This window comes from Ursus maritimus, unplaced genomic scaffold (assembly GCF_017311325.1).
Source record: "Ursus maritimus isolate PB19 unplaced genomic scaffold, ASM1731132v1 scaffold_26, whole genome shotgun sequence".
NCBI lineage: Eukaryota > Metazoa > Chordata > Mammalia > Carnivora > Ursidae > Ursus > Ursus maritimus.
The window spans coordinates 3,219,185-3,244,060 of NW_024425119.1; the positions used below are offsets into that span (position 1 = coordinate 3,219,185).

At 44.2% G+C, this 24,876-nt stretch overlaps 1 protein-coding gene across 1 annotated transcript in view; it reads left to right on the plus strand.

Annotated features, from left to right (window-relative positions):
• Positions 1-1,342: 1,342 nt before the first annotated feature.
• The window catches only part of NINJ2 (ninjurin 2), a 37,287-nt gene continuing 13,753 nt past the window's right edge, over positions 1,343-24,876 (plus strand). Inside the window, exons 1-2 of the mRNA XM_008704839.2 lie at positions 1,343-1,499; positions 1,851-1,977. Coding sequence (XP_008703061.1) covers positions 1,933-1,977 — 45 coding nt within the window. The 5' untranslated portion in view covers positions 1,343-1,499; positions 1,851-1,932. The remainder of the gene's footprint in view (positions 1,500-1,850; positions 1,978-24,876) is intronic.

Consider the following 24,876-nt stretch of genomic DNA (forward strand, 5'->3'; position numbering starts at 1 on the left):
TGTCAAGACCCAACAGAATAAGGGCTTAGACAAGATGGAAGTTCATTTCTCTCCTGTGGGTAATAGTCTGAGTGCAAACACTGCAGGGATAATATGGTGGCTTCCCAATGTTAGGGACCCAGGCTCCTTCTAGCTTACTATACTCTTCAGATACTTGTCTTATGCACATGGTTGAGGACGGCTCACCGTAATGTGCAGTCCAACTGGACTTGCCTTCCTCTTAAGTGAATGATTGTTCCTGCTAACTTCTTTTTTTTTTTTTTTTAGATTTTATTTATTTATTTATTGGGGTGGGGGGCAGAGGGAGAGGGAGGGAGAAAGCAAACTCCTCGCTGAGCGCAGAGCCCAACTCAGGGCTCCATCTCATGACCCTGAGATCACGACCTGAGCTGAAATTGAGAGTCGGACCCTTAGCCGACTGAACCCCCCAGATGCCCCTTCTGAAACTTCTTATTAGCTAGAACTTGATCACGTGGACATACTGCAAGAGAGATTGGGGGAGGTTGACTTTAGCTAGGTGGTCACGCGCCTGGTCAAAAATCCTACCGCTCTGTGAGAAGGTAAAATAGATATTGGGGGATGACCTTCTACGATAAGCAATAGTGGTCTTGGTTCCTGGAAGTTCATGGACGTTTTCATCCCTCCTGACTCTAGCCTGGGGAGAAGGTTCTTGCGGGGGGAGAGATATGGCAGGCATGGAAGCGTGAACATAGGAATGCCAAAGAGGGTGCAACAGGACCAGGACGAGGTTAGACTAAGTGATGTCTAAAGCGCTTTGCACTCTTATGCCACTTAGAGAAAAAATGAGGATGCTGTGTCTCTTCCTCTATCTTAACTTAGGGGATAGAAAAGGAAGTTCTTGGGACAGATTGCAGAAGTGAATTGTATAACACGGAGTTCTTTAAAGAACACATCTTCAGTGCTGCGGTTCTCCTGGACATAGCTCAGCTCTGCTAAACAAGAGGGAGTTGAAATCATTTCCTTTAGGCACTAGACCCACATATTATGTTCCTGCCTAGCAACCCCATCCTGCAGCTGTGCTGGGCGGAGCAGTTCAGAACAGCTAATCCACCGACAAAGCTGCGTTGGGCACCTACTGTTTGCAGGGTTCTGTGCTGTCTGCTGCAGAAGAGCCCATGGCAGTGGAAGGTGTGCTCACTGGCCCCTTCCTCTCAGCCACCGGACTGACCTTATCTTTAGCTGAGGACTTCCTGCGCACCGTAATTACTTGACAGGCCAGTTCCGAGTCAGCGGAAGGGGTCATGAGTCATGATGCATATGGTAGCTGCGGCTTTGCTGACTGTGCACTCACCCTCTCAGCTCTGAGCTTTGGGCTCTGCACGAGAAAGGAGTGCTGCCTGAGGGGGCTGATTGTCAGCTACAGCAGAGCATTGACCCTGCATCTTTCGGGGTCCAGCACTGCGCACGCGCGTACGTGCGTGCGTGTGCGCGTGCGTGTGTGTGTCTGCATTTGTCAGGATGGGGAAGGCAGAGCGGAGGTAAAGATGATTTGGGGAAGTTAGGGGCTCAAAGTGGACTTCGTACCTTTTAGTTACAGTGATGTCAGGATGAAGTGGGAGGGTTGGGAGCAGAGAGAGCCCCGAGCTAAGAGTCGACTTGCGGTCACACTCTGTTTGGCTACAACTGAACTGAGTGTTTCAATATCATTTCACCCATTTTAAAAAACAGGGGTAATGATGGCCTTGCTCAACTCCAAAAGATTTATAAAATGAAAGAGAATTGGCCCGTGAGCCTTGCAAAGGCAAGGTCTCTACTTCATTTGTCTGTGCCCTTCAGCACCTGGCGTAACGCTTTGTGCACCGAGTAACTCTCCAATGGGTATTGTCTAGACCAAATCACTGAAGTCCCCCGTGCCGCCTGGCGTGTAAGGAAACCGGAACCCAGGGAGGGACAGCCACCGGAAGAGCAAACATGGAAAGCGCCCAGTACCTGACCTGTGGTGAGCATTCAGTCAACGTAAGTGGCCTTCCTTTTGAAATGGCAGCGCCAGGAGTAGAATTCAGATCTTTACCTGTGACAGCTCTGCTCTTGCCCCTCACTGCGGTGCTCTGAGTTATCTGGCTAAAATCAGATCGCTTGTTTAAGGCTGAGGTGGGATCAGTTTGCAGGAGAGCTGTTGCACACACCTGCACCCATGGTTTAAGTACGATGCATGGTTAAAGAACAGGGCCTACGGAGCCAGATGGCCTGGGTTTGAATCCCAATTCTGCCATTTACCACGTGACTTCATTTACTCTCTTTCTGCCTCAGCTTTCTCATCTCTACAATGGGACCAACGTATTTATGCTCACAAGGTTGTGGTGAGATCAAATGAATGAAAAGACGTAAAGTGCTTAGAAAAGTGCCTGGCACGCAGGAAATGTGTTGTTGCTGCTATTCACAGGAAATGGTAGGCTTTTGTCAGCATGGTGGCTGCAAAGGCGGTCCCTGCACTCAGCCTTCACAAAGACAGCCATTTGATGATGGTGGAGTTTGCTATTTCTGAATAGGATAAGATTCCCATGGATGTTTTAAAGGACTGGAGACTCTATTGTGTAAATTCTTGGAGGCCTGAGGTGCTTAACTGATAAGAACTCTCAAGGACTGAGTTCAGTGCCATACAACTGGGGGGCAATTAGGAAGCAAGGATCAGGGGCGCCTGGGTGGCACAGTGGTTAAGCGTCTGCCTTCGGCTCAGGGAGTGATCCCAGCGTTATGGGATCGAGCCCCACATCAGGCTCCTCTGCTATGAGCCTGCTTCTTCCTCTCCCACTCCCCCTGCTTGTGTTCCCTCTCTCGCTGGCTGTCTCTATCCGTGTTAAATAAATAAATAAAATCTTTAAAAAAAAAAAAAAAAAGGAAGCAAGGATCAGTAAGAGCTCTTGGGGAGGTGCGGACCCGGGGTCCTCACACTCTATCCACAGCACACTGATGGCTGAGATAGGACACGGGTTTTCTACAGGCTCATCTCCTTCCCTTAAAATCTTTCCAAACCCAGCCTTCGTTCAGATTTGCTCAGCATTAGAAAGAAACTGGCANNGGCACAAAGAAGGTGGCTGAATGCCAAAGGACCAGAGCCAGGAAAACTATGTGAGAGGCAACCTTGCTCCTGCCAAGAATGGGATGCGATTTCCTACCCCTACCCCCGCAGTGGGCCCCCAACCTCCTGTCATTCCCATTCCCCATCCACCCCCAGTCCTATGGGCCACGGATTTCTGCCTGAAAAAGCAATTCAGTGCTGCTCACTCAGGATATTTCCTCCTGACCTACTTCCTGAGTGCTGGGGCAGAACGCTTGCCCTACTGAGAAAGGCAGCGTTAGCTCAGCATTTCCCCTGCCAAACTTCACCCAGATGCTGAGTGTCTGTCACTCACTCACAGACAATTGCCACACCTGAGAGGTGGCTCCCATGTCGACACCTGGACTGACTAACCTGACAAGTTCCCGGAATAGAGCTAAAACCTCTTTCCTAGTAGAAACGTGCTTTTGCCTTTTCTGTTGTGTGCCTGTTTTTGTAATATGGTTCAAAACCACCATTTACCATGGACCCGGGGACTGAGACTGTCATTCCCAAGTGTTCCTAGTTCCTTCTTCTTCCTCTTCTTCCTCTCCTTGTCCTCCTCCCCACCCCTTCTTCCTCTTCTTCTTCATAATCAATACCTTACAGAGTACCCTCTACTCGGTCAGGTAGTCTACATATTACCTCTAATATGCCCAGTACTCAGCCTTGTGAGGTAGATGTATTAGGACTGCTTCTCAGACTTTAATGTGCAGAGGGAATGCTGTCATAATGCGATTCTGTTGAGTAGGTCTGGGGGATGCCTGGGATTCTGCATTTCTAACAAGCTCCCCTGTGTTAGTGATACTGCTGGTTCTAACTCCTTGAGTAGCAACGGTATCAAGAAGACTCTTTTGGTTGCAAGTGACTGAAATCCAATGTGAACTAGTTAAGCAAGAAGAGGAATTTATTACGAGGATATTAGAGTGTCCCACAAAGCCAAGTATAGGATTAAAAATGTGTCTCAGGAAGATTTGAAGCCAAAGGAGACCCCTTTGGTCTCTTGCCTCTGCTTTTTCCTTCTTCATTCTTCCTCCATCCCTTCCTTCTTTCCTTTCCCCTCCATCCTGGTTAGGACCAAGGCAACTCTACCCACAGTCCTGTGGCTCCCATGTCTTCTGCTTCCTTGATTGACTGCCTCAGTTTGGTGGTGCATATCTTCCAGTAACTTCCTAAGAAAGTGAGCGGAGGAAGTAAAATGTTACTTACGAACATCCCTGAAAATGTCTTTACAATCGATTGATAGTTTCCCCAAGTATAGAATTCTGGCTTCCAGAGTGTCTGTTGTAATATCCAATACCACTTCAATCCTCTGTCCTTTGTATCTCACATCTGAAAGTTTTTAGATTCTTCTCTCTGACCTCCAGTGTTCTGGAAGTTCACAATGCTCTGCCTTGGAATGGTTCCTTCCTCATTCATTATACTGGGCATTTGATGGGTCCTTTTGACCTGGAAACTTATATCCTTCTGTTGTGGAAAAAATTTTTCCTTTGATTATTTAATTATTTCTTCCCGTCTCTTTTTTTGTTCCGTCCATCTGGAGCTCCTGTTATCAGGATGTTAGATCTTCTGACCTGATCCTTTGATCTTCCTAGCTTCTGTATCTAATTTTCCATCTCTTTATCTCTTTGCTTTACTTTCTAGAAGATTTTATAAACTACTTTTTCTAACTTTTCTAGTTGAATTTTAAATATTTATATTTTTAAATTCTCAGAGTTCTCTTTTGTTGTTCTCTGAATATTCCTTTTTCTAATAGGCTACTCTTCTTTCACGGGTGGAATAGCTTCTCTTTTGTCTCCAGGACGTGATTCTTTCCCTTTTTTTGAACTTTTCTTCTCTCTACATTCTTTTCTTTGCCCTTCTTATTTCTTTAATTTGGTTTCTGTCTTTCATGTAGACTTTCTATTTATATTAAAGAGTGAGGCACTAAACAGTTTACCGGAAAGGAACAAGGAAGTAACTGACAGAAGGCTTCTTCGTTGTACCCTTTTGAGTCTTTTGAATTCTGAACCATGTTAGTATAAAGCCTATTCAAAAAACAAAACAAACCTTTTAGAAGTTTATTTTAAGCTTGAGGTGCACGGGTATAGCTTATCCATTGAAGAGCTTTACTGTAGAGATACTGAGATGGGGTGTCAAACAGCTTTTTATCTGAGGGGACTTCTAAATGTCAGCGTTTAAAATTCTCTCTGGGCCATTAAGTCTTTTCTGATAAGAATCTTCTAGACTCCTGTCTGGGGATAGGTGTTGGAGGAGGGTATAAGCCTACCTGCCAGTTTTCTTGAATAAATGTGGGAGGAAGGCTGGATATCCCATTGTTGAGAAGGAAGCTTATTAACCAAGAGCCTCAGCCCTTTCCTAACTATACATTCAACTTAGTTCGTCAGGCTCTAGAGCAAGCTTCTCAAGCTGTCTGTGGTGAAGAACCAGTTTTTAAATTTTCAATCTGTCAGGGACCCACATGTGGTTCTAACGTGCATGGCTAGTCCATATCTCTTAACACACATGACTCCCAGTAGGAGTTCAAACATCCAAACTGGTCTACATCCTGTTCAGCAAGAAGAATCCACTGAGAACTCACTTGAATGTTGAGGCAATTTCAAATTCCTATAAAAATTCCAAACACTCATTCTTACTTTCTGTACTTATCTTATTAGGGCCAGTAACAGGGTTGTGGGCCTGAACCAGTTCATGAACCAGGATTTAAGGGACTGCTCTAGGGAAGAGCAAATCTCTAATCTCTTGCCTTGAAGAGGAGCTGTCACCAGGCTTTGAGGGGCTGTTGTGGGACATCTGGAGTGTGGGACTTCTCTGCAAATAGACTTTTAGCTCATCCCCATCTCAACTCTGTACTTCATTCCCACATTCCTTGGTACCCTATGTTTCCAAACCCAGTGCCTTCTTGAACTTCTCGTGTCCCATTATTGGTTCCTTTCTGCACACATCAGGCCACAGCTTGCACCGCTGGGTCAAATCATTTACCCCTCCTTACTCTACTTTCTTCTCCCATTCTCTTTGTCCTTGCAATTTATACTTTAAAAAATCCCTTTCAGGGGCGCCTGGGTGGCTCAGTTGGTTAAGCATCTGCCTTTGGCTCAGGTCATGATCCCAGGGTCCTGGCATCGAGTCCCAAGTAAGGCTTCCTGCTCAGTGGGGAGCCTGCTTCTCCCTCTCCTCTACCCCCCTGTTTGTGCTCTCTCTTGCTCGCTATCTCTCTCAAATAAACAAAATATTTTTTAAAAACACCTTTCACAAAATCCTGCTGGCTTCTCGGGGCACCTGGGTGGCTCAATTGGATAAACATCAGACTCTTGATGTTAGCTCAAGTCTTGATCTCAGGGCTGTGAGTTTGAGCCCTGCATTGGGCTCCACATTGGGTGTGGAGCCTACTTAAAAGAAAAAAAAAATCCTACTGACTTCTTTGGAGAGTTGATCCTAAAAATATGGAATTTCAAGGGACCCAGAATAGCCAAAACAATCTTGAAAAAGAACAAGTTTGGAGGATTTACATATCCCAATTTTTAAATTTACTGCAAATCTACAGTAATCAAGTAATCAAGTGTGATACTGGCATAAGGATAGACCTACGGATAGATGAAATAGAATTGAGAGTCCATAAATAAACCTTCAGATTTGTGATCAATTGATCTTTGATAAGAATGCCAAGTCAACTCAGTGAGGGAAAGAACAGTCATTTCAGTAGGTGGTGCCAAGACAACTGGAGATCCACACACAAAAGAATGAAGCTGAACCCCTACCTCACACCACACACAAAAATTAACTCAAAATGGATCATGGACCTAAATGTAAGAGCTAAAGATTTAAAACTCTAGAAGAAAATATGAGAGTAAATCTTTGCGAAGCAAAGTTTTCTTAGATATAACATCAAAAGCACAGTAACAAAGGAAAAATAAATTAGACTCATGAAGATTAAAAACTTTTGTGTTCCAAATGACATCATCAAGAAAATGAGAAGAGAACGTTCACAAGAGAAAATATTTTCAAATCCTCTATCTGATAAGGGACTTGTATCTGAAATATATAAAGAACTTTTACAATCTATAATAAAAAGACAAATAACCCAATTTTTAAATGGGCAAAGGATCCAAATAACATTTTTCCAAAGAAGACATACCAATGACCAATAAGCACAGGAAAAGATGTTCAACATCATTAGTCATCAGGGAAAGACAAATTCAAAACTACAATGAGATACCACTTGATACTCACTCACTAGGAGGCTATCATCACAAAGACAGATAATAACAAATGCTCTTAAGGATGTGGAGAAATTGGAACTCATGGGAATGTAAAATGGTGCAGCCACTTTGGAAAACAGTCTTGCAGTTCCTTAAAAACATAAACATAGACCATAGGACCCAGCAATCCCACTCTTAGGTATATATATTCGCACAATGAATGAATGTTCAAAGCAATGTTATTCATGATAGTGAAAAAGTGGAAACAACTCAAGTGGTCATCAGCTGAAGACGGATAAATAAAATGTGGTATATCCATACAATGGAATTTTATTTAATGATAAAAAGAAATGAAGTACTGATACATGCTACAACATGAATGAATTTTGAAAACATTATGCTTAGCGAAAGTCACAAAGTCACAAATGCTTCCATTTACATAAAATGTCTGGAATAGGGGAATCTATACAGAAGGAAAATAGATCAGTGGTTGCCTAGGGGATGGGGGGAAAGAAAATAGATCAGTGGAGTCCAGGGGATGGGGAGGAAATGGTATGGAGGTTTTTTTTTCAGGGTGATAAAGATGTTCTGAAATTGATTGTGGTGATGGCTGCACAACTCTGCAAATATACTAAAAGCCACTGAATTATGCACTTTGGATTGGTGAATTGTATGGTATATGAGTTATAGCTCAATAAAACTGTTATAATGGAATTTCTAGAGTCAACACAGCATATCTAACTACAAGTCTCCAGCATCATCACTCTTTTTTTTTAAGATTGTATTTATTTATTTGACAGAGAGAGCAAGAGAACACAAGCAGGGGGAGCAGTAGAGGGAGAGGGAGAAGTAGTCTCCTTGCTGAGCAGGGAGCCCGACATGGGGCTCAATCCCAGGACCCTGGGATCGTGACCTGAGCCAAAGGCAGCCGCTTAACCAGCTGAGCCCCCCAGGCGCCCTGAGCATCATCACTCTTGAATGTGGAAGTCTCCAGCTTATCTTATGTACAGTGCTCTCAATTTATCAACACACTCGATCAAATCTGAGGTGACACACTTGCTCTCGATCTGATGGTGATCTAAGAGATTGCTGTTGGCTTCGTTAGGGGATGTACCGAGAAATGGCATTTATTGAGTCAGACAAATTAATAAACTGTGCCTAACTTAACACTCTTACTTCATAGAAAATAGTTTCTTTGCTTTTTAAAACAGATCTCTCCTTTTATCAACTGCAAATAATACAAAAACCACCTCCCTACTTGCCCGCCTCGGAATGTGTTCTGAATGAGGATGCAGACCCAGTTTGTTCATTTATTCAACAGATATTTATAGAGCGTTCGCCGTGCGCTGGCCGCTCTCGCAGCTTCCGCGGATGCAGTAAGTGACAGACACATTCCAGAGAGCAGCAAGCTCAGTAAGCCTCGGACCGAAACCAGTCTGTCCTGAATCTCCAAGGGCAGAGAAATTGGTGCTGGTTAACGACTGAGGGATTCAGGGAAATAGCTACATATCTTTTTTTTTTTCTCTTTGAGAACTCAGGGTGGGGTTTTTTAAATTACATAAATATTAGAACAACACTAACAGAAATGGGGAACAAAAGAAAAGCAGTGTAACAACAGTTCTGCCTCCCACCCCTCCCCCCTTCGATCTCATTTCAAACGGTGTCTCTGCTCCCACCCAGTTTTGAAGATACTAGCTCCATCTCTCCCTAACTTAGGCCACCACCCTTCCGTGCCTCTCGGAGGACCCAGTTCAAAGGACCTCCCAAGACTCATTCTGCAAAATTCAGTCCTGAGGCATTGAAGCTTGGTGGCAGCCAAGACCCCCCAGTTGCTCAGGAGGTTGGGGGAGTAAAGGAGTAGATGTGAATCCCAGTGCCAATCTGCTTCGGGGCACATTCCTTAAGACTCAGAAGCCAGGCAGGGGAGGGCCCAAAGGGGGGGGCGGGGGCCACTGCCTCAAGTGTGTAAACCTTGGCATTGGAGGTGTCCTGTGTTCAGAGACCGGCCATGTGAACAGTGTCACCAGCAGTCAGTGGGGGGGACGTCTTAGGGAGGAATGTGAGCCCCTACTCAGGTGTCCTGGGCTGACCTCGCTGATGGGGAGAGGCAGCAGGCCAGCCCAGGGGTACTTTTCCACACTCTTAGGGGTGCTGGGGGCTCTAGTGCCCAACCCTGCTGCGGAGAGTTGGGTCCAAATACCAGCAAAGCTGAGAACATGCTGTGAGATCTCATGTGTTTCTTCACCTCTCTGAGCCCGTTTATTCGTCTGTAAATGGGGATAATAATCCTCACCTTGGGGCATGTTGAGAGGGTTAGAGACGGCAAGAAGCCTAGCACTGCCTCTTCTCAGTGTGTGACTTGCCATTGTGTCTGGGACACCTACCTATTCTCGTGGGCTACGAGCCCCCCTATATTTCTAGGATTCAGCTTTGTTATTCTCATCTCTCAGTGAATAGGACTTTTTTAATATTAAAGGCTTATTGTACAATATGACTGCAATGTAATACATGTTTATTATAGAATCTTTGACAATTTCAGAAAGTCAGCACAAAATCAAAATAAGCCGGTAATCTGGCCCCTCAGAGATAACCACATTTTCGTTTTAACTCCCAGTCTTTAAAAAAAAAAAAAAAAGCTTACAATTTTAATAGTGGTTCCAACGTAGTAATTACTTCATTACAAAGGTACAGCAATATAAGATATATCAATATCCTTCTATTCTTAGCATAATCTCCTCCAGTTCCATCCATGTTGATGCAAACATTGGGTAATCATCCTTTCGGATGGCTGAGTAATATTCCATTGTATATATGGACCACATCTTCTTTATCCATTCGTCTGTTGAAGGGCATCTTGGCTCCTTCCACAGTTTGGCTCTTGTGGGAATATCCTCCTATTCTTAAAACAAAGCCAATTCAGGGGCACTTGGGTGGCTCAGTTGGTTGAGTGTCTGCCTTAGGCTTGTCCTGATCCCGGGGTCCTGGGATCAAGTCCATGTCAGGCTCCCTGCTCAGCGGGGGGGGGGGGGGGGGTCTGCTTCTCCCTCTCCCTCTGCCCTTGCTCTCTCTCTAATGAATAAATAAAATCTATTTTTTAAAAAAAGCAAATTCACAATTTGGAACTTTATTTTTAGTTTCAGAGGTAGAATTTGTGATTCATCAGTTGCATACAACACCCAGTGCTCCTTACATCAAGTGCCCTCCTTAATGCCCATCACCCAATTATCCCTTCCCCCTACCCCCCTCCCCTCCAGCAACCCTCGGTGTGTTTCCTAGAGTTCAGTGTCTCTTATGGTTTGCCTCCCTCTCAATTTTCATCTTACGTTATTTTTCCTTCCCTTCCCCTATGTTCATCTGTATTTCTCTGACTTATTTCACTTAGCATAATACCCTCTAGTTCCTTCCACATTGTTGCAAATGGCAAGATTTCATTTTTTGATGGCTGAGTAATATTCCAGTGTGTGTGTGTGTGTGTGTGTGTGTGTGTGTGTGTACCACATCTTCTTTATCCATTCATCTGTCGATGGACTTCTGGGCTCTTCAGTCTCTTTTGATTTATGTATGTAGTGTCGTGAAGTACACACACTTAGTTGCTGCTTGTCTTCTCTGAGTATCTGTCATCATAATTCTCATATAATAACATTTAAAGTAACTAGCATTTAAAATACTAATATCCCAGGGGCGCCTGGGTGGCTCAGTCCTTAAGCATCTACCTTCGGCTCAGGACGTGATCCCAGGGCCTCTCCCACTCCCCCTGCTTGTGTTCCCTCTCTTGCTGGCCGTGTCTCTCTCTGTGAAATAAATAAATAAAATCTTTATTAAAAAAATAAAATAAAATAAAATACTAATATCCCATAGTATGATTATACCATAATTCTTTAACCAACCCCCTACGGTTAATTATGTCCTGTTCTCCCTGTTATAAATGGTACCATCATGAATATTCATAAAGCTAAATCTTTCACACATTGCTGATTATTTTCCTAAGATTAATTTCTAAAATGGAGTTACTATCTCAAATGGTAAAAACATTCTTAAGGCTACTCACCAATTGACAGGAAAGACTTTAAATTTGTGTTCTATCGATTTAGTATTTCTCTTTTTCTGCTTATAAAACAAATACATTTTTTTTAAAGATTTTATTTATTTATTTGACAGAGAGAGAGACAGCCAGCAAGAGAGGGAACACAAGTAGGGGGAGTGGGAGAGGAAGAAGCAGGCTCCCAGCGGAGGAGCCTGATGTGGGGCTCGATCCCATAATGCCGGGATCACGCCCTGAGCCGAAGGCAGACGCTTAACCGCTGTGCCACCCAGGCGCCCCAAAACAAATACATTCTTGTCAAAAAAATCAAACATTGTAGGGCCACCTGGGTGGCGCAGTCGTTGGGCGTCTGCCTTCGGCTCAGGGCGTGATCCCAGCGTTCTGGGATCGAGCCCCACATCAGGCTCCTCCGCTGGGAGCCTGCTTCTTCCTCTCCCACTCCCCCTACTTGTGTTCCCTCTCTTGCTGGCTGTCTCTCTCTCTGTCAAATAAATAAATAAAATCTTTAAAATATATATATATTAAAAAAATCAAACATTGTAGAAATACATATTAAAAAGGATTTTAAGTTTCCCTTAATTCTATTGTCCAGAGATCATTGCTACTATTGGTGTACATTAGGAGTCCCTCAAATGACTCCAATTAGGTACTTAGATTCAATTGATGACCATGTTTTAAACATCTGCCTCCCTTTCTCCTGATTTCTTACAAGCCCAGGTTGAGTCACGGGTGAGCTCCTTCTTTGAAGGTGGCCTGTGGCCAGGTCTACACCATTCACACCCTTGGCACAGCGCAGTCTGGTTACCACGGGCAAGCTCGGGCAGCCACCTCAGCCTCTCTCCAGAATCCACTGCGGGTCCTCTCCCTGGAGAGGAAAAGCAAGAAGGGGGCACCAGAATGTGGCTATAAATGTAGGTTCTGGCACTCACCCTCTGGATGCCTAGGGGGAAGTGAGTGAAAGCCCCTGTGATGTAGCCAAGTCTAGAATCATCCCTGGGCATTCCAGAAACAGGTCATTAGCAATGTACTATCTGTCCATATCTACACACGCAGGAAACAAACGTCTATGGGCTCACACATGATTCAGTGGATAGATTCTGTATGCCAGCAGCTGTCCCTGCATCCATGAACCAACCAAAGGCTTATCTGCAGATGCTTGTGAGATGTGTTTACATATGAGATTAAGTTGTCTCTGGAGGGGCTTCTCACCCCTACAAGAGCCCAGAATTACAAAGAAAATCCTGCTGGTGATAACAGAAAGTCCCTTATACTAGAAGGGTTCAATGGTATACTAGAGGGTGCGACGAGGCAGAGGCCCATGGGCCCTCTGGCCCTTAACAGTGCAACATTCCTTCCAAAGTGACCACACCCCAATCCATCCACACCTTCTGTTCAGAGTTAGCTCTGTTTTCAGAGATACAGGCTCCTATGACACCTCTTCATGCTCACTGTTCATGGTAATTCCAATAAATTCTCTTCTGTGGCTGCTAAGATCCTTACGAGAAGATCCATGAAATCTTCTTGGTCAATGGCAGGAGAAGTAGGAATTTCACTTGGCCTTATTTCATCTCAAGATACATTTTTCTTGAGACTTCATCACATGTGTATAAGTCCCTGGCTTTATGTAATGTGAATAATATGCATTATCTTTATTGTTTGAGTTGTTGGACCTATTTTCACTTGTCCGTTCTTTATAACATTGAAATCTGTTGGTGTCAGACCGTGTGCTCATGCATTACAGTCCTTAATATCCTGGGTCTCAAATGGAAGCTCCAATAGCCCATCTGTAAGGAAATATATGATAATAACAACAGTACTGAGATTTATTGAGTGCTGACTACGTGCCGGTCACAGTTGTAAGCACTTTGCGTGCACCAGTTCATGTAGTTTTCACGACAGTTCTGTCAGGAAGACACTATTGTTCTTTCATTTTACATATGAGGAACTTGAGGCACGGGGAGGTTAATGACTTGCTTAAGGTCACACGGGTGGTAGAACCAGACAGTACTCACAAGCTCACAGCCTGTAAGCGCCAACATTTTGGCGTTGAGCATTCTGGTTTTTCCTGTGTATATAAAAGTACTTTGTTTTACTTTAGAAAACTGAGGTCATAGATACACTTAACATGCGTTATGTCTTTGTTCAGGATATAGATTTGTAATAGCTGTGACGTACTTTAGATTTTATTTACTTTTCTGTTTGTTTGTTCATTGAGAGAAAAAGAGAGTGCACGAGTGCAACTGGAGGGAGGGGCCGAGGGAGAGGGAGAGAGAGAATCCCAAGTGGACTCCACACTGAGCACAGAGCCCCACTCCGGGCTCCATCCCACCACCCAGAGACCACGACCTGAGCTGAAATCAAGAGTAGGACACCCAACCGACTAAGCCACCCAGGTGCCCCATGTACCTTTTAATTTTAAGAAGTTTTTCAAGTGGCCGAAGTTTAACATTTGTGATGTCTATTAATCTTTACCTTTGTGATTTCTGTCACTTTTTAAAAGATTTTATTTATTTATTCATTTGAGAGAGAGAGAGAGGGAGCGCTCGTGAGCAGGGGAAGGCACAAGGGAGACGGAGAGAGAGAACCTCAAGCAGATTCCGCCCTGAGCTCGGAGCCTGACTCAAGTCTGATTTCACCACTATGCGAGCCTGACCTGAGCCGAAATCAAGAGTCAGACGCTTCACTGACTGAGCCACCCAGGCGCCCCCACTTTTTTTATGTTTGGAAAATCCTTCCGCATTACAGGATCACTATCTTGGCTTCTGGTTTTATTCTTTCTTTTTTACTTTTAATTATTATTCAAGTTATTTGAAATGTATTTGATGAATGATGTATCCCTCTTCCTGAGAAGTTTGCAATACTTCCTTAACATTCATTACGTTCTTATTTATTCTAAGATCTGTTTCAAGGTTGACTGATCTGTTTATTTAATAGATGTTCTTTTTAAAGCAAGTCTTCCCCCGTTATTCTTTTTTTCTTAACAATCATACCTTAACACTTTGCCAAATAAACAACAGAATTATTTTTGGTTAACCTAACAACTTAATTTGAGAAGTTGATATAATTAAGATATTCAGATTTCTAATTTTTTCCATTTTATTTTATTTTTTTAAAAGTTTTTTTATTTATGCATTTATTTGAGAGAGAGAGAGCACAGGCAGGAGGAGGGAGAAGCAGGCTCCCCACTGAGCAGGGAGTCCATGGGCTCAGTCCTAGGAACTTGGGATCATAACCCGAGCTGAAGGCAGATACCTAACCTACTGAGCCACCCAGGTGCCCCTAATGACAGCATTTACCTTTAACACAGCTTTTACTACATTCCATAGTATTTTTTTATTCCCATAATTAACTACAAAATCTGTAATTGATTTTTTTAAAAGCAGCTTTTTTTTGAGTATATATGTATATATAGAGATACCATCAAATTCACTTGTTTAAAGTGTACAGTTCAATGGGTTTTAGAGAATTGTGCAATTATCACCATCATGTTTCCAGAGCATTTTAATCACTTTTAAAAGAAAACCCGGGGGCACCTGGCTGGCTCGAGGAAGAGCATGTGATTCTTCATCTAGAGGTCATGAGTTTGAACCCCATGTTGCTTGTAGAGATTTCTTAAATAAATACACTTTTTTAAAAAAAAGAAAGAAAGAGGGGTGCATGGGTGGCTCAGTCGGTTAAACATCTGACTTTTGATTTCAGCTGAGGTCGTGATCTCAGGGTTGTGAGATTGAGCCCTTCGTTGGACACTGGACATGGAGCCTGCTTAAGATTCTCTCTCTCTCCCTCTGCCCCTCCCCCTCCCTCTAAAAAAAAAAAAAGACAGAAAAGAAAAAAAAGAAGCCCTGTACCTCCCAGCATTACCTTTCATTCCTCCCTTCTCCCAGTCCTTGGCAGCCACTACTCAACTTTCTACCACCATAGACTTACCTCTTCTAGACCTTTCATATAAATGAAACTCTATAATATGTGGTCTTTTGTGTCTGGCTTCTTTCGCTTAGCATAATGTTTTCAAGGTTCTTCCATGTTATCCCATGTGTCGGTACTCCGTTCCTTTTAATGACTGAATAACATTCCATTCTATGGATATCCTACATTTGATTTGGTTTTTAGACCAAATGGACTGATGGACATTTGGGTTATCTCTGCTATGGCTGTTATGAATACAACACTGCTATGAACATTCACGTACCAGTTTTTGTGTGGACGTGTGTTTTCCTTTCTGTTGGGTAGTATCTGGGAGTGGAATTGCTAGATTAACCTTTGAGGAACTGTCAAGCTGTTTTCGAAAGTGGCTGCCCATTTTACATTCCCACCAGCAAGGAGACTTCCACTTTCTTCACATCCTCATCAACAGTTGGTATTTCGATGGCTTTGTTGTAGCCATTCTAGTAGGTGTGAAATGTACCTCGTTTATTTGCAATGATAATTAACGATGGTGGTTATGTTCAGCATCGTCTCATCTGCAGTGTGGCTGTTCATGTAGCACTTTCAGAAAATGGTCATTTTTAATTGGATCATTTGTCTTCCTATTTACTGAATTGTATGAGTTCCTTATATGTTCTAGGTATCAGCCCCTTATGAGATACATGATTTGCAAATCATATTCTCCCTTCTGTGAGTTCTTTTTCTCACTTTCTTGTTGGTGTTATTTGAAACACAGAAGTTTTAAATGTTGATAAAGTTCAATTAATTGTTTCTTTTATTGCTTATGTTTTGGGTGTCATATCTAAAAATCTATTGCCTAACCCAAGGTCATGAAGATTTACTCCTAACCTTCTTCTAAGTGTTTTACAGTTTTAGTTTCTTAATTTAGGTCTATGATCTATTTTGGGTATTTTCTTTGTTTTAAGTTGATTGATTGATTGATTGATTGATTGATTGAAGTAATGTCTACACCCACTGTGGGGCTCAAACTCATAACCCCAGGATCAAGACCTCACAGGCTCTACCGACAGAGCCAGCCAGGCACCCTTCTATGATCCATATTGAGTTAATTTTTGTATATGGTGTGAGGTCAGGGTCCAACTTCATCCTTTTACATATAAATTTACATTTGTCCCTGTGTCATTTGCTGAAAAGATCATGGAATTGTCTAGGCATTCTTGTTAAAAATCATCATAAATAAGCATTTATTTCTGGACTCTCAATTCTGTTTTATTGATCTGTATGTCTATCCTTATGCAAGTACTATGCAGTCTTTACTATTATACATTTGAATTTTTAGTTTATTGTTTGGAATATAAAAGTGTATTGAAAGCACATTTTTAAACTCTCAAGTTTTTAAATTTTTTTAGATTTTATTTACTCATTTATTTTAGAGAGAGAGCATGAACGGGGGAAGGAGCAGAGGGAGAGGAACGGGCAGACTCTGTGGAGCAGAGGGAGAGGAACGGGCAGACTCTGTGTTGAGCATGGAGCCTGACATGGGCCTCGATCCCACAACCCTGAGATCATGACCTGAGCCAAAATCAAGAATCAGGCACTTAACCATCTGAGCCACCCAGGTGCCCCTAAACTTCCAAGTTTTTAGACACTTAAGCTTTAACATTCAGTTTTATGACATGTGGTCATTTAAGCCTTAATGTGCAGTTTTATTGCACTTTGGCTAAAAAAAAAATAAAGGTAAGAATTTCATAAAGTACACAGCCCAGTATATAATTACTAGGCTTGTGAATTATAATATTTAGAATTGCCCTGTCCAATAAAGTAACCACTAGCCACATGTGACTATTGAGCAACTCCAAATGTGACTAATGTAACTAAGGAACTGAATTTTAAAATTTTATTTGACATTTTCATCACCCTCTAGAATTTCTTCATGCCCCATTGCAATCAATTTCCATTCCGCCCTTGTGTCAGGCAATCTGCTCTTTGTCTCAATAGATTTGCCTATGCTGGACATTTCATATAAATAGAATCACATAATTTGCAGTCTTCTGTATCTGGTTTCTTTCACTTAACATAGTATTTTTGAAGTTCATTCATGCTGTAGTATGTATCCATACTTCATTTCTTCTTGTTGCTGAATAGAGTCCCATTATATGGATATACCACATGGTATTTCTCCACGTACCAGTTGATGGACATTTGGACTGTTTCGATTTTGTGTAATTTTAATTAATTTAAAATTTAAATACTGAAGCAGGTATAACAGCTCTCCTTCAAGCACAACTTTATTGCATTGGGAAGACTACATTTCTCTGGAACCTCTGTAAACTTAGTGCATGAATTGAGATGTGCCGTAAGTGTAAAATGCACACTAAATTCTGCAGACTTAGAGTTATTAATATGCTTAAAAACATAAAGTAAAAGACTGAAAGAAGGAAAAAGGAACAGAGACTATCTAAATAAATTTGAAAGATTAACTAAAAATCACAAAATAGAGTTTGTAGAAATGGGGAGGGTGGGGGGAAGCATTAAAAACGCACCTCTGAATACCTCCAGGGGTGAAAGTATCCCCTTGTGTTATTTACAGGGGATACATTATGTAAAAATTACATATTTTACATGTATTATTATCTCTTTTCATCTTCCCAGTGACACAGGTGAAGTAGGGATGGACCATCATTTGTTCCTATTTTGTGCCTGAGGAAACCAAGGCTCAGAGAACTTGGCTTGTCCAAGGTCACCTGGCTAGCATGTAGGAAAGCCAGATTTGACACCATTCTGACTTCAAAGACCACATTCGTATCCATTATAGATCAATGGAAAGTTCACCAAGAATGCAAACCAGATATGTGTTTGGCTCCAGCCTGGCCTTTAGGTTTAAGGCACAGTTGGCACAAAAACCAGAGCAGGAGAGGCAAGGGGATGACTTGGTAAAAATAGGGTGTCTCTTGGCTCAAAAGTGACAAGCTACTTCACGTACCACACCTGTTGCCACCAATTCAGTCTTTCACAAGGCTCTTCCGTTACAAGAGGCTCAGACCCTGCCCCCCCATTCCTGAGAAGTTCCAGAGAAACACCCTTGGCCTTCCAAGGTGGCTCCCACAAAGCCCGGCAGTGCCCCCAGCCCTGCTGCTTGATAAGATAAGACCCGAGAGACTGGGGAAAGATGCCAGACTAGTGACGCCCGACTTCTCCCTTGGTGACATCTGTCCCCAGCAGACACCAACCCTCCAGGGACTCCAGGCTCAGCTGAGAGGCCTCTGGTTTTAAGACCAGCTCTATGGAGCTCTCATAACACTGCCTTTCCAGAGCCTTCTGCAATCAGAAAGGCCCCCAGCCTTTTGGTCAAGCGTGCAGCCCAGTCAGCATTCAGTCCCTGGCAGGGGTGGGGTGTGGAGGGGATCTGTCTTCCTTAGCAGTAATGACTGACAGCAAGAGAAGTTCTTGCCTCCAGAGAGCCAGCAGCTCCAGACTGCTGACATGTGCAGTGCTGGGTGCTGTGAGTGTGACAGGGCTATTTCTGCCCCACAGAGCGCTGTCAGCAGGTAGGAGGTGAGTGGTGATGCTGCAGGGGTTGAGAGCTTGGCACAGGGCTGCTTGACCTTGCTAAGGGCTGGGGCCCCACCAGCCTGCAGAACCTAAAACCGCCTTCACCATTGGTTCACAAGAAGCCTGGGAAGGTGAGGGGCGCTGATGACGGACCCTGGGGGCCATCGCACCATTTTGACTTTTTTTTCTCACCACTTTGCTGTAATCTTGATCATAATGCATTATTCACCGCCTGCTTGGAAGAGGTATTGTTCCGGGTTATGCTCAGCAGTGAGCACCAATGAGAGGGGACCCTTGGCCCTGACAGCCTTCCGAATGCCCTGCCGCAGTGGCCCGGCAGCCTGTTGTAATGGGCACCAGGCAAATAGACCTGTGCAGAAGACCACCAGTAGTGCTCTCGCTTTGCACGGAGCCAGATTCCTGGAAGTTTGTCCTCAGATCGAATCGTACTGGGGTAAGATTCCAGACTAGGAACGCACAGGAATTGCTACCTTACCAGAAACACAGATGTCACTCTTTAATTAATTTTATCTTTATATCTCTAAATATTTTATCTACATTTAATTTAATTTAATTTTTTTAAGATTTTATTTATTTATCTGACAGAGAGAGAGACAACACAGGCAGGGGGAGTGGGAGAGGAAGAAGCAGGCTCCCAGTGGAGGAGTCCGACGTGGGACTCGATCCCAGGACTCCTGGATCATGCCCTGAGCTGAAGGCAGACGCTTAACAACTGAGCCACCCAGGCACCCCCACATCTTATTTTATCTTTACTTCTCTTCTTCGTGATTATAAAAGAATGACCTTTGATGGCCAAAAATTCAAATTGAGGGGGCACCTGGCTGGCTCAGTTGGTAGAGTACCCAACTCTTGGTCTCCGGCCGGTGAGCTCAAGCCCCACCCTGGGTGCAGAGATTCCTTTAAAAATTCAGATTGGGAAAATCTATAATTTAGAAAGGGAAAGTTCTTATTGTGATACAAATTCCTTTCATATTTTCCTATGCTCTACAAATGCGTAGTGATCTAAAACAGGTACTCTGAATTTTTTGTATCAATACGGGATCATAGTCATATTCGTAATGACTTTTTCCTCCACTAAATACATTTTATATATATTGCCATATTTATGCATAAGGATCTAACTCATTCTTTTTAAAGACATACATAATATTTCATAGGGGAGATGAAAAGAACTCTGGAGAATATTTTCTGTGAGAGAGACGTGCACTCCCAGAAGTGCACTTATTAGGTAAATGGATGAGAATATTTTAAAATTTTAATAGATATTTGCCAAATTGTCCTTCAGAAAAGATCGTGATCTAGGTGCATTTGGTAGTAAATTACATTTACATCCCCACCAAGTGTATGAAAATGCTTGTTTATCCACATCGTCACCAACATTGAATGTTACCAGTCAGTTAAATTTTTGCCGCCAGTGTAATGGGGACACGCATGCACATGTGTGGGTGCACACGCATGCGCACACACAGGCATGCGCGCGCACACACACGCGTGCACGTGCACACACTTTGGCCATTTACTTCCTCAGTGGCCTGTTTGTTGGCATCCTCTATTTTTCTGTGGGGCTCACTTTAAAGACCTCTGTGTAGATCAGAGAAACCAGTCCTTTGTCCTGTGTGTTCCAGTCTTCTTTCTCATTTGTCTTTGTCTTCTGACATTTATGGTGGCGGTGCAGGGAGTGGCTAGCGCTCGGGGTCTGAAGGCCGACTCCAGCTTCCTCTCTAACAAACTAGCCAAATGACCATGGTTTCCTTACTCAACCTCTGGCTCCCCCTCTGTAAACTGACTGTTACAAGAATGAAATGAGTGCAGGCATATAAAGTGCTCAGCCTAGTGCTTGCATGAAATAAGCACTATAGGGGTGTATGCTGTTATTATTATTATTATTATTATTATTATGCATTCAAATAGTTTTAATTTTATGCAGTCAAATTTATTGATCCTTTATGCCTTCTGGATTTCCTGTCATGTTTATGAAGTCTTTTCTCCCTCTAAGATGAGAAAATATTCGGGCCACCTGGGTGGCTCAGTGGGTTAACAGTAGACTCTTGATTTCAGCTCAGGTCATGATCTCAGGGTTGGGAGATTGGGTGTCACTTTGGGCTCACACTCAATGTGAAGTCTTCTTGTCCCTCTTCCTCTCCCTCTCCCTACTCTCTCTCTCTCTCAAATGAATAAATAAAATATTTTTTAAAAAGAAAGAAAAATAGGGGCGCCTGGGCGGCTCAGTCAGTTAAGCATCTGCCTTTGGCTCAGGTCATGATCCCCGGGATTGAGCCCCGAGTTGGGCTCCCTGCTCAGCAGGGGGCCTGCTTCTCCCTCTCCCTCTGCCTGCCACTTCCCCTGCTTGTGCTCTCTCTTTCTCTGTCAAATAAATAAATAAAATCTTAAAAATTAAAAAAAAGTAAATTTAAAAAAAAAGAAAGAAAAATATTCACCAAGGGTGCTACTGAAAGGAGTCTTCAGGAATCCATTCACAATATGAATCCTCCCTCCCCCATTTCACTCTCTTGTAAATTGATTCGGCTGTTTGCATACCAGGATTTTTTTTTTTTCAGGAAGATAATTGAATTTAATTTTGCTTCGAGTAAGAGAAGGTTATTCTCTTGCAGTTCCGGAGGCTAACGGTCCCAAATCAAGGTGTCAGTAGGGCTTTCTCCAGCCAAAGGCTCTAGGGAAGAATCCTGCCTTCCTTCTGTATCATCCGGTGGGTGCTAGCAATCCTTGGCATTCCTTGGTTTGTGACGACCTAAGTCCCACCTCTGCCTCTGTTTTTGCACGGCCATCTTCCCTCTGTGCGTCTAAGTCCCTGTTTTGTCTTCTCCCCGCACCCAGTTTTACTGAGAAGTACTTGCTAGACATCACTGTGTAAGTTTAAGGCACATGGCATAATGGTTTGATTTACATGTATTGGGAGATGACCGCCACAAGAGGTTCAGCTAATATCCGTCCTTCCAGTGCAGTCTGTCTCGGTCTCTGTGGTGCGGGGGGGGGCTTCAGCCTTACCCCATGTTCTAGAATCCTCTCAGTGGTGTCTTACTCTTGAATAGTTATTACCTGTTCTTCTTGTGAGAGGGCGTGAAGTCAGAGCAACCTGTATCACCGTCTTGATACCCATGCTCTTGAACTTGATCGCCATCCTCAGGAGCTTTCTAAAGGGGAGACCTACTGCACTTTGCGTGTGTGCAACGACCAGGTCGGGTTGTCTTTATGGGGTCTTGGTTTGGGGAACAGACTGTGCTAGCCTGCAGTTTTATGTCTAAAGACTGGGCCCAGGAGCACCTGGGTGGTTCAGTTGGTTAAGCGACCGCCTTCCGCTCAGGTCATGATCCTGGAGTCCCAGAATCGAGTTCACCATCGGGCTCCCTGCTCAACGGGGAGTCTGCCTCTCCCTCTGACCCTCCCCCTTCTCGCGTTCCCTCTCTCACTCTCTCAAATAAATTAAAAAAATAAAATCTTTAAAGAGCGGGCCTGGCGGGTCATACCACTCCCCCTCTTCATAAACTAAACAACTTCTGCTTGTCAGAGTGCCAGCTCCATGCCAAGGTCCCCACCCCGAAGGAGTTCACAGTCCAATGAGAGAACAGAAAAGTCATCAGATAGAAGGTGTCATCAAACGCCTTATGGTAAAAATAACATCCCTGATGGAAGGAAGAGCTCTTGGGCGGATAGCAAGGAGGGGAACAGAGGACATTCCAAACAGTGGGGACAAGATGTTCAGTCACTACTTTACCAGTATGTACGTGCCTCCAACGCACAGACTCTCTTGCTCCCACTCCACGAAGGCACAGAGACAGGGAAGACAACCCGTAGCATTGGAAAGAGGTGGGGGGTGGGGCCAGATCACAGAGCATCAGTACTCAGACTTCCTGCCCCAGTTCTAGAACTTGACTAGTCAGGTAGACTTAAGAAAGTGGCTTCCCTCCTCTGGGGCTCATTTTGCTCGTCCTTAATGTGCAGCCTCATCCTTATGTCCTTAGGCAGCTATGGAAATTCTGTAAGATTACACATGTGTAAACATTCTGTCCCATACAATGTAAATATTTGACACCCTCAGGACACTTTGAGCTGCTAATTAATAACTGGCGTGGTTCCTACGTAGGGGGCTTCGCTGTGGGGTCAGCCTGTCTGCATTCCCTGGGGCTCCTGTACCTGCTTCCTGCAGAGGGGACCGCTTCCAGCTGGATCCCACCCTCCTTGTCCACAGCCCACCCTGGTTTCCTGAGTCTTGGTTCCTGCCTCTCCTAGTCTTTTTGTTGATCCAGGTCAGGACTCTAATACCCTTTAACCCTGACAAAGATACTCCGCAGGAAGGTCTGAGCCTCCTCCCCTGATAGGTTGTTCGTAGCAGGATTCGAATTTGCCCCATGTACCTACTGTGTCCCTCTGACCTTGTGCCTCCCAGACATTGGTAAGGCACCTCTTCACCTCTGGCGGTTCTACCATCTGCCCGTGAATGCGAGTTAAAGGCACAGAGGTAGAGCAGATGAGCGTCTCCCTCTCCGCCCCGCTGGAGCCCAGTGAACCGCATCCTCCTAGGGGTCTGGGGACCACTGCGGAGCGCAGCACCCTGCAGCCTTAGTCCTGTGCAGACAGCACTGAAAGGCACCTGGCCAGTACGGAAAGGGCCCTTGATGGGAGTTAGGGAAACTTGTGTTCCACTTCCAGTACTGTCTAGTGGTGGGACCTTGGACAAGTCCCTTACCTGCTCTGGTCCTCAGTTTCCCCATTTATAAAATGAGAGGGCTGGCCATAGGGCTGTCCTGTTGGCAGACAGACGTGTGCGTGTTTGGAGGTTGAATGCCTTTGGGTGGGAATGGCACTTCCCAGTGAGAAGCATTTCCCACCACTTTTACCACCGAAGGCATCAGAATTTGTGTTCTTTGCTGCTCCCCAGTCCTGGCTGTTGGGAAAGGAGCCAACAGCCCCTGGCCTTTTTGCACCGTTATTTAAGAGGTGAACACACAGCCAGATCAGGCTAGGTCATCTCACCTTTTGGAGGTCAACCTTGACCCAAGATGCAAACCGTGAAGCAGTCCCTGGGTTTCTCAAGGCCTGGGATCCTCATGGCAACAAGGAATCTTTCATCTTTTTCTCCCGCACCTATTGGGAGGCTGGCCTAGCTTCACAGGACCTGCTCGTAAGGACCCAGCACCACAGAGGGTCCTCCCTCGGTTTAGTGCTCTGCTCTCACCATCTTGAAATTCTCAGTAATTTTGAACTTGGGACCCCATGTGTCCCTTCTGTACTGGGCCCTGCAAATTACTGTGGGTTACATTATACCCATTTGGCAACCTTTTATCATGTGTCCACCAGCCTCTCGCATTAGGGTACTGGTTCCTAAGACAGACTCTGTGATTACCAGAGGAAGAACATTCTGAAGGATTCTTCTTAACCTTCAAGGTCCAGCTGAGATGGCATTGAAGCCCATGAGGTCTCCTCTGACCTCCCCATTGGATGCTCTCCTACTTTCCCACTTTGTATCTCACATGGCACCCATCCCTCTCTACGATTTATCACAAACTCCCCGTCGGAATGAGTCATCTCTGCAGTATGCCCTCTGTGCTTTGACTTGCCCCAAATAGATAGATGCTCAGTAGGTGTTTGCTGACTGACTGGAGAGCAAACAGAGCTATCTTCTCAGCATAGAGTACAGGGCACTGCACACAGTGGGTGCTTAATCAGTGCTGGTGACTCATCCACGGAGCAGGCCAGGCAGTCACACCCTGTGGCCAGGCCCTACCCCCAGGCAAGGAGTCATACGGACAATCACCGTCTCCCTTCCTACACAGCGAGGCTCGCACCCACGAGGTCCAGAGCAGGACCGCCCCGTCAAAGGGTTTCCTGGTGTGGAGGTGGGAGCACATTATCCCCTACCCACCCCTCCTGTTCCAAAGTGCCCTCGGGTGCAATTATATTAAGAACCCCATACACTTGCAAAGCACTTCAAAGTCTGCAAGCCACTTTCATAAATATCGTTCTCAAACTGTCTTGTAAGTCAAGACAAACACTTCAATACCAATGATGCGGTTGTTGTTTTAACTTTTTTTTCCTTTACTGTTCATTCTGTTCATTGTTCGTTTTCTTTTACTGTTGGTCTATGTTCATTGAGAAAAAAT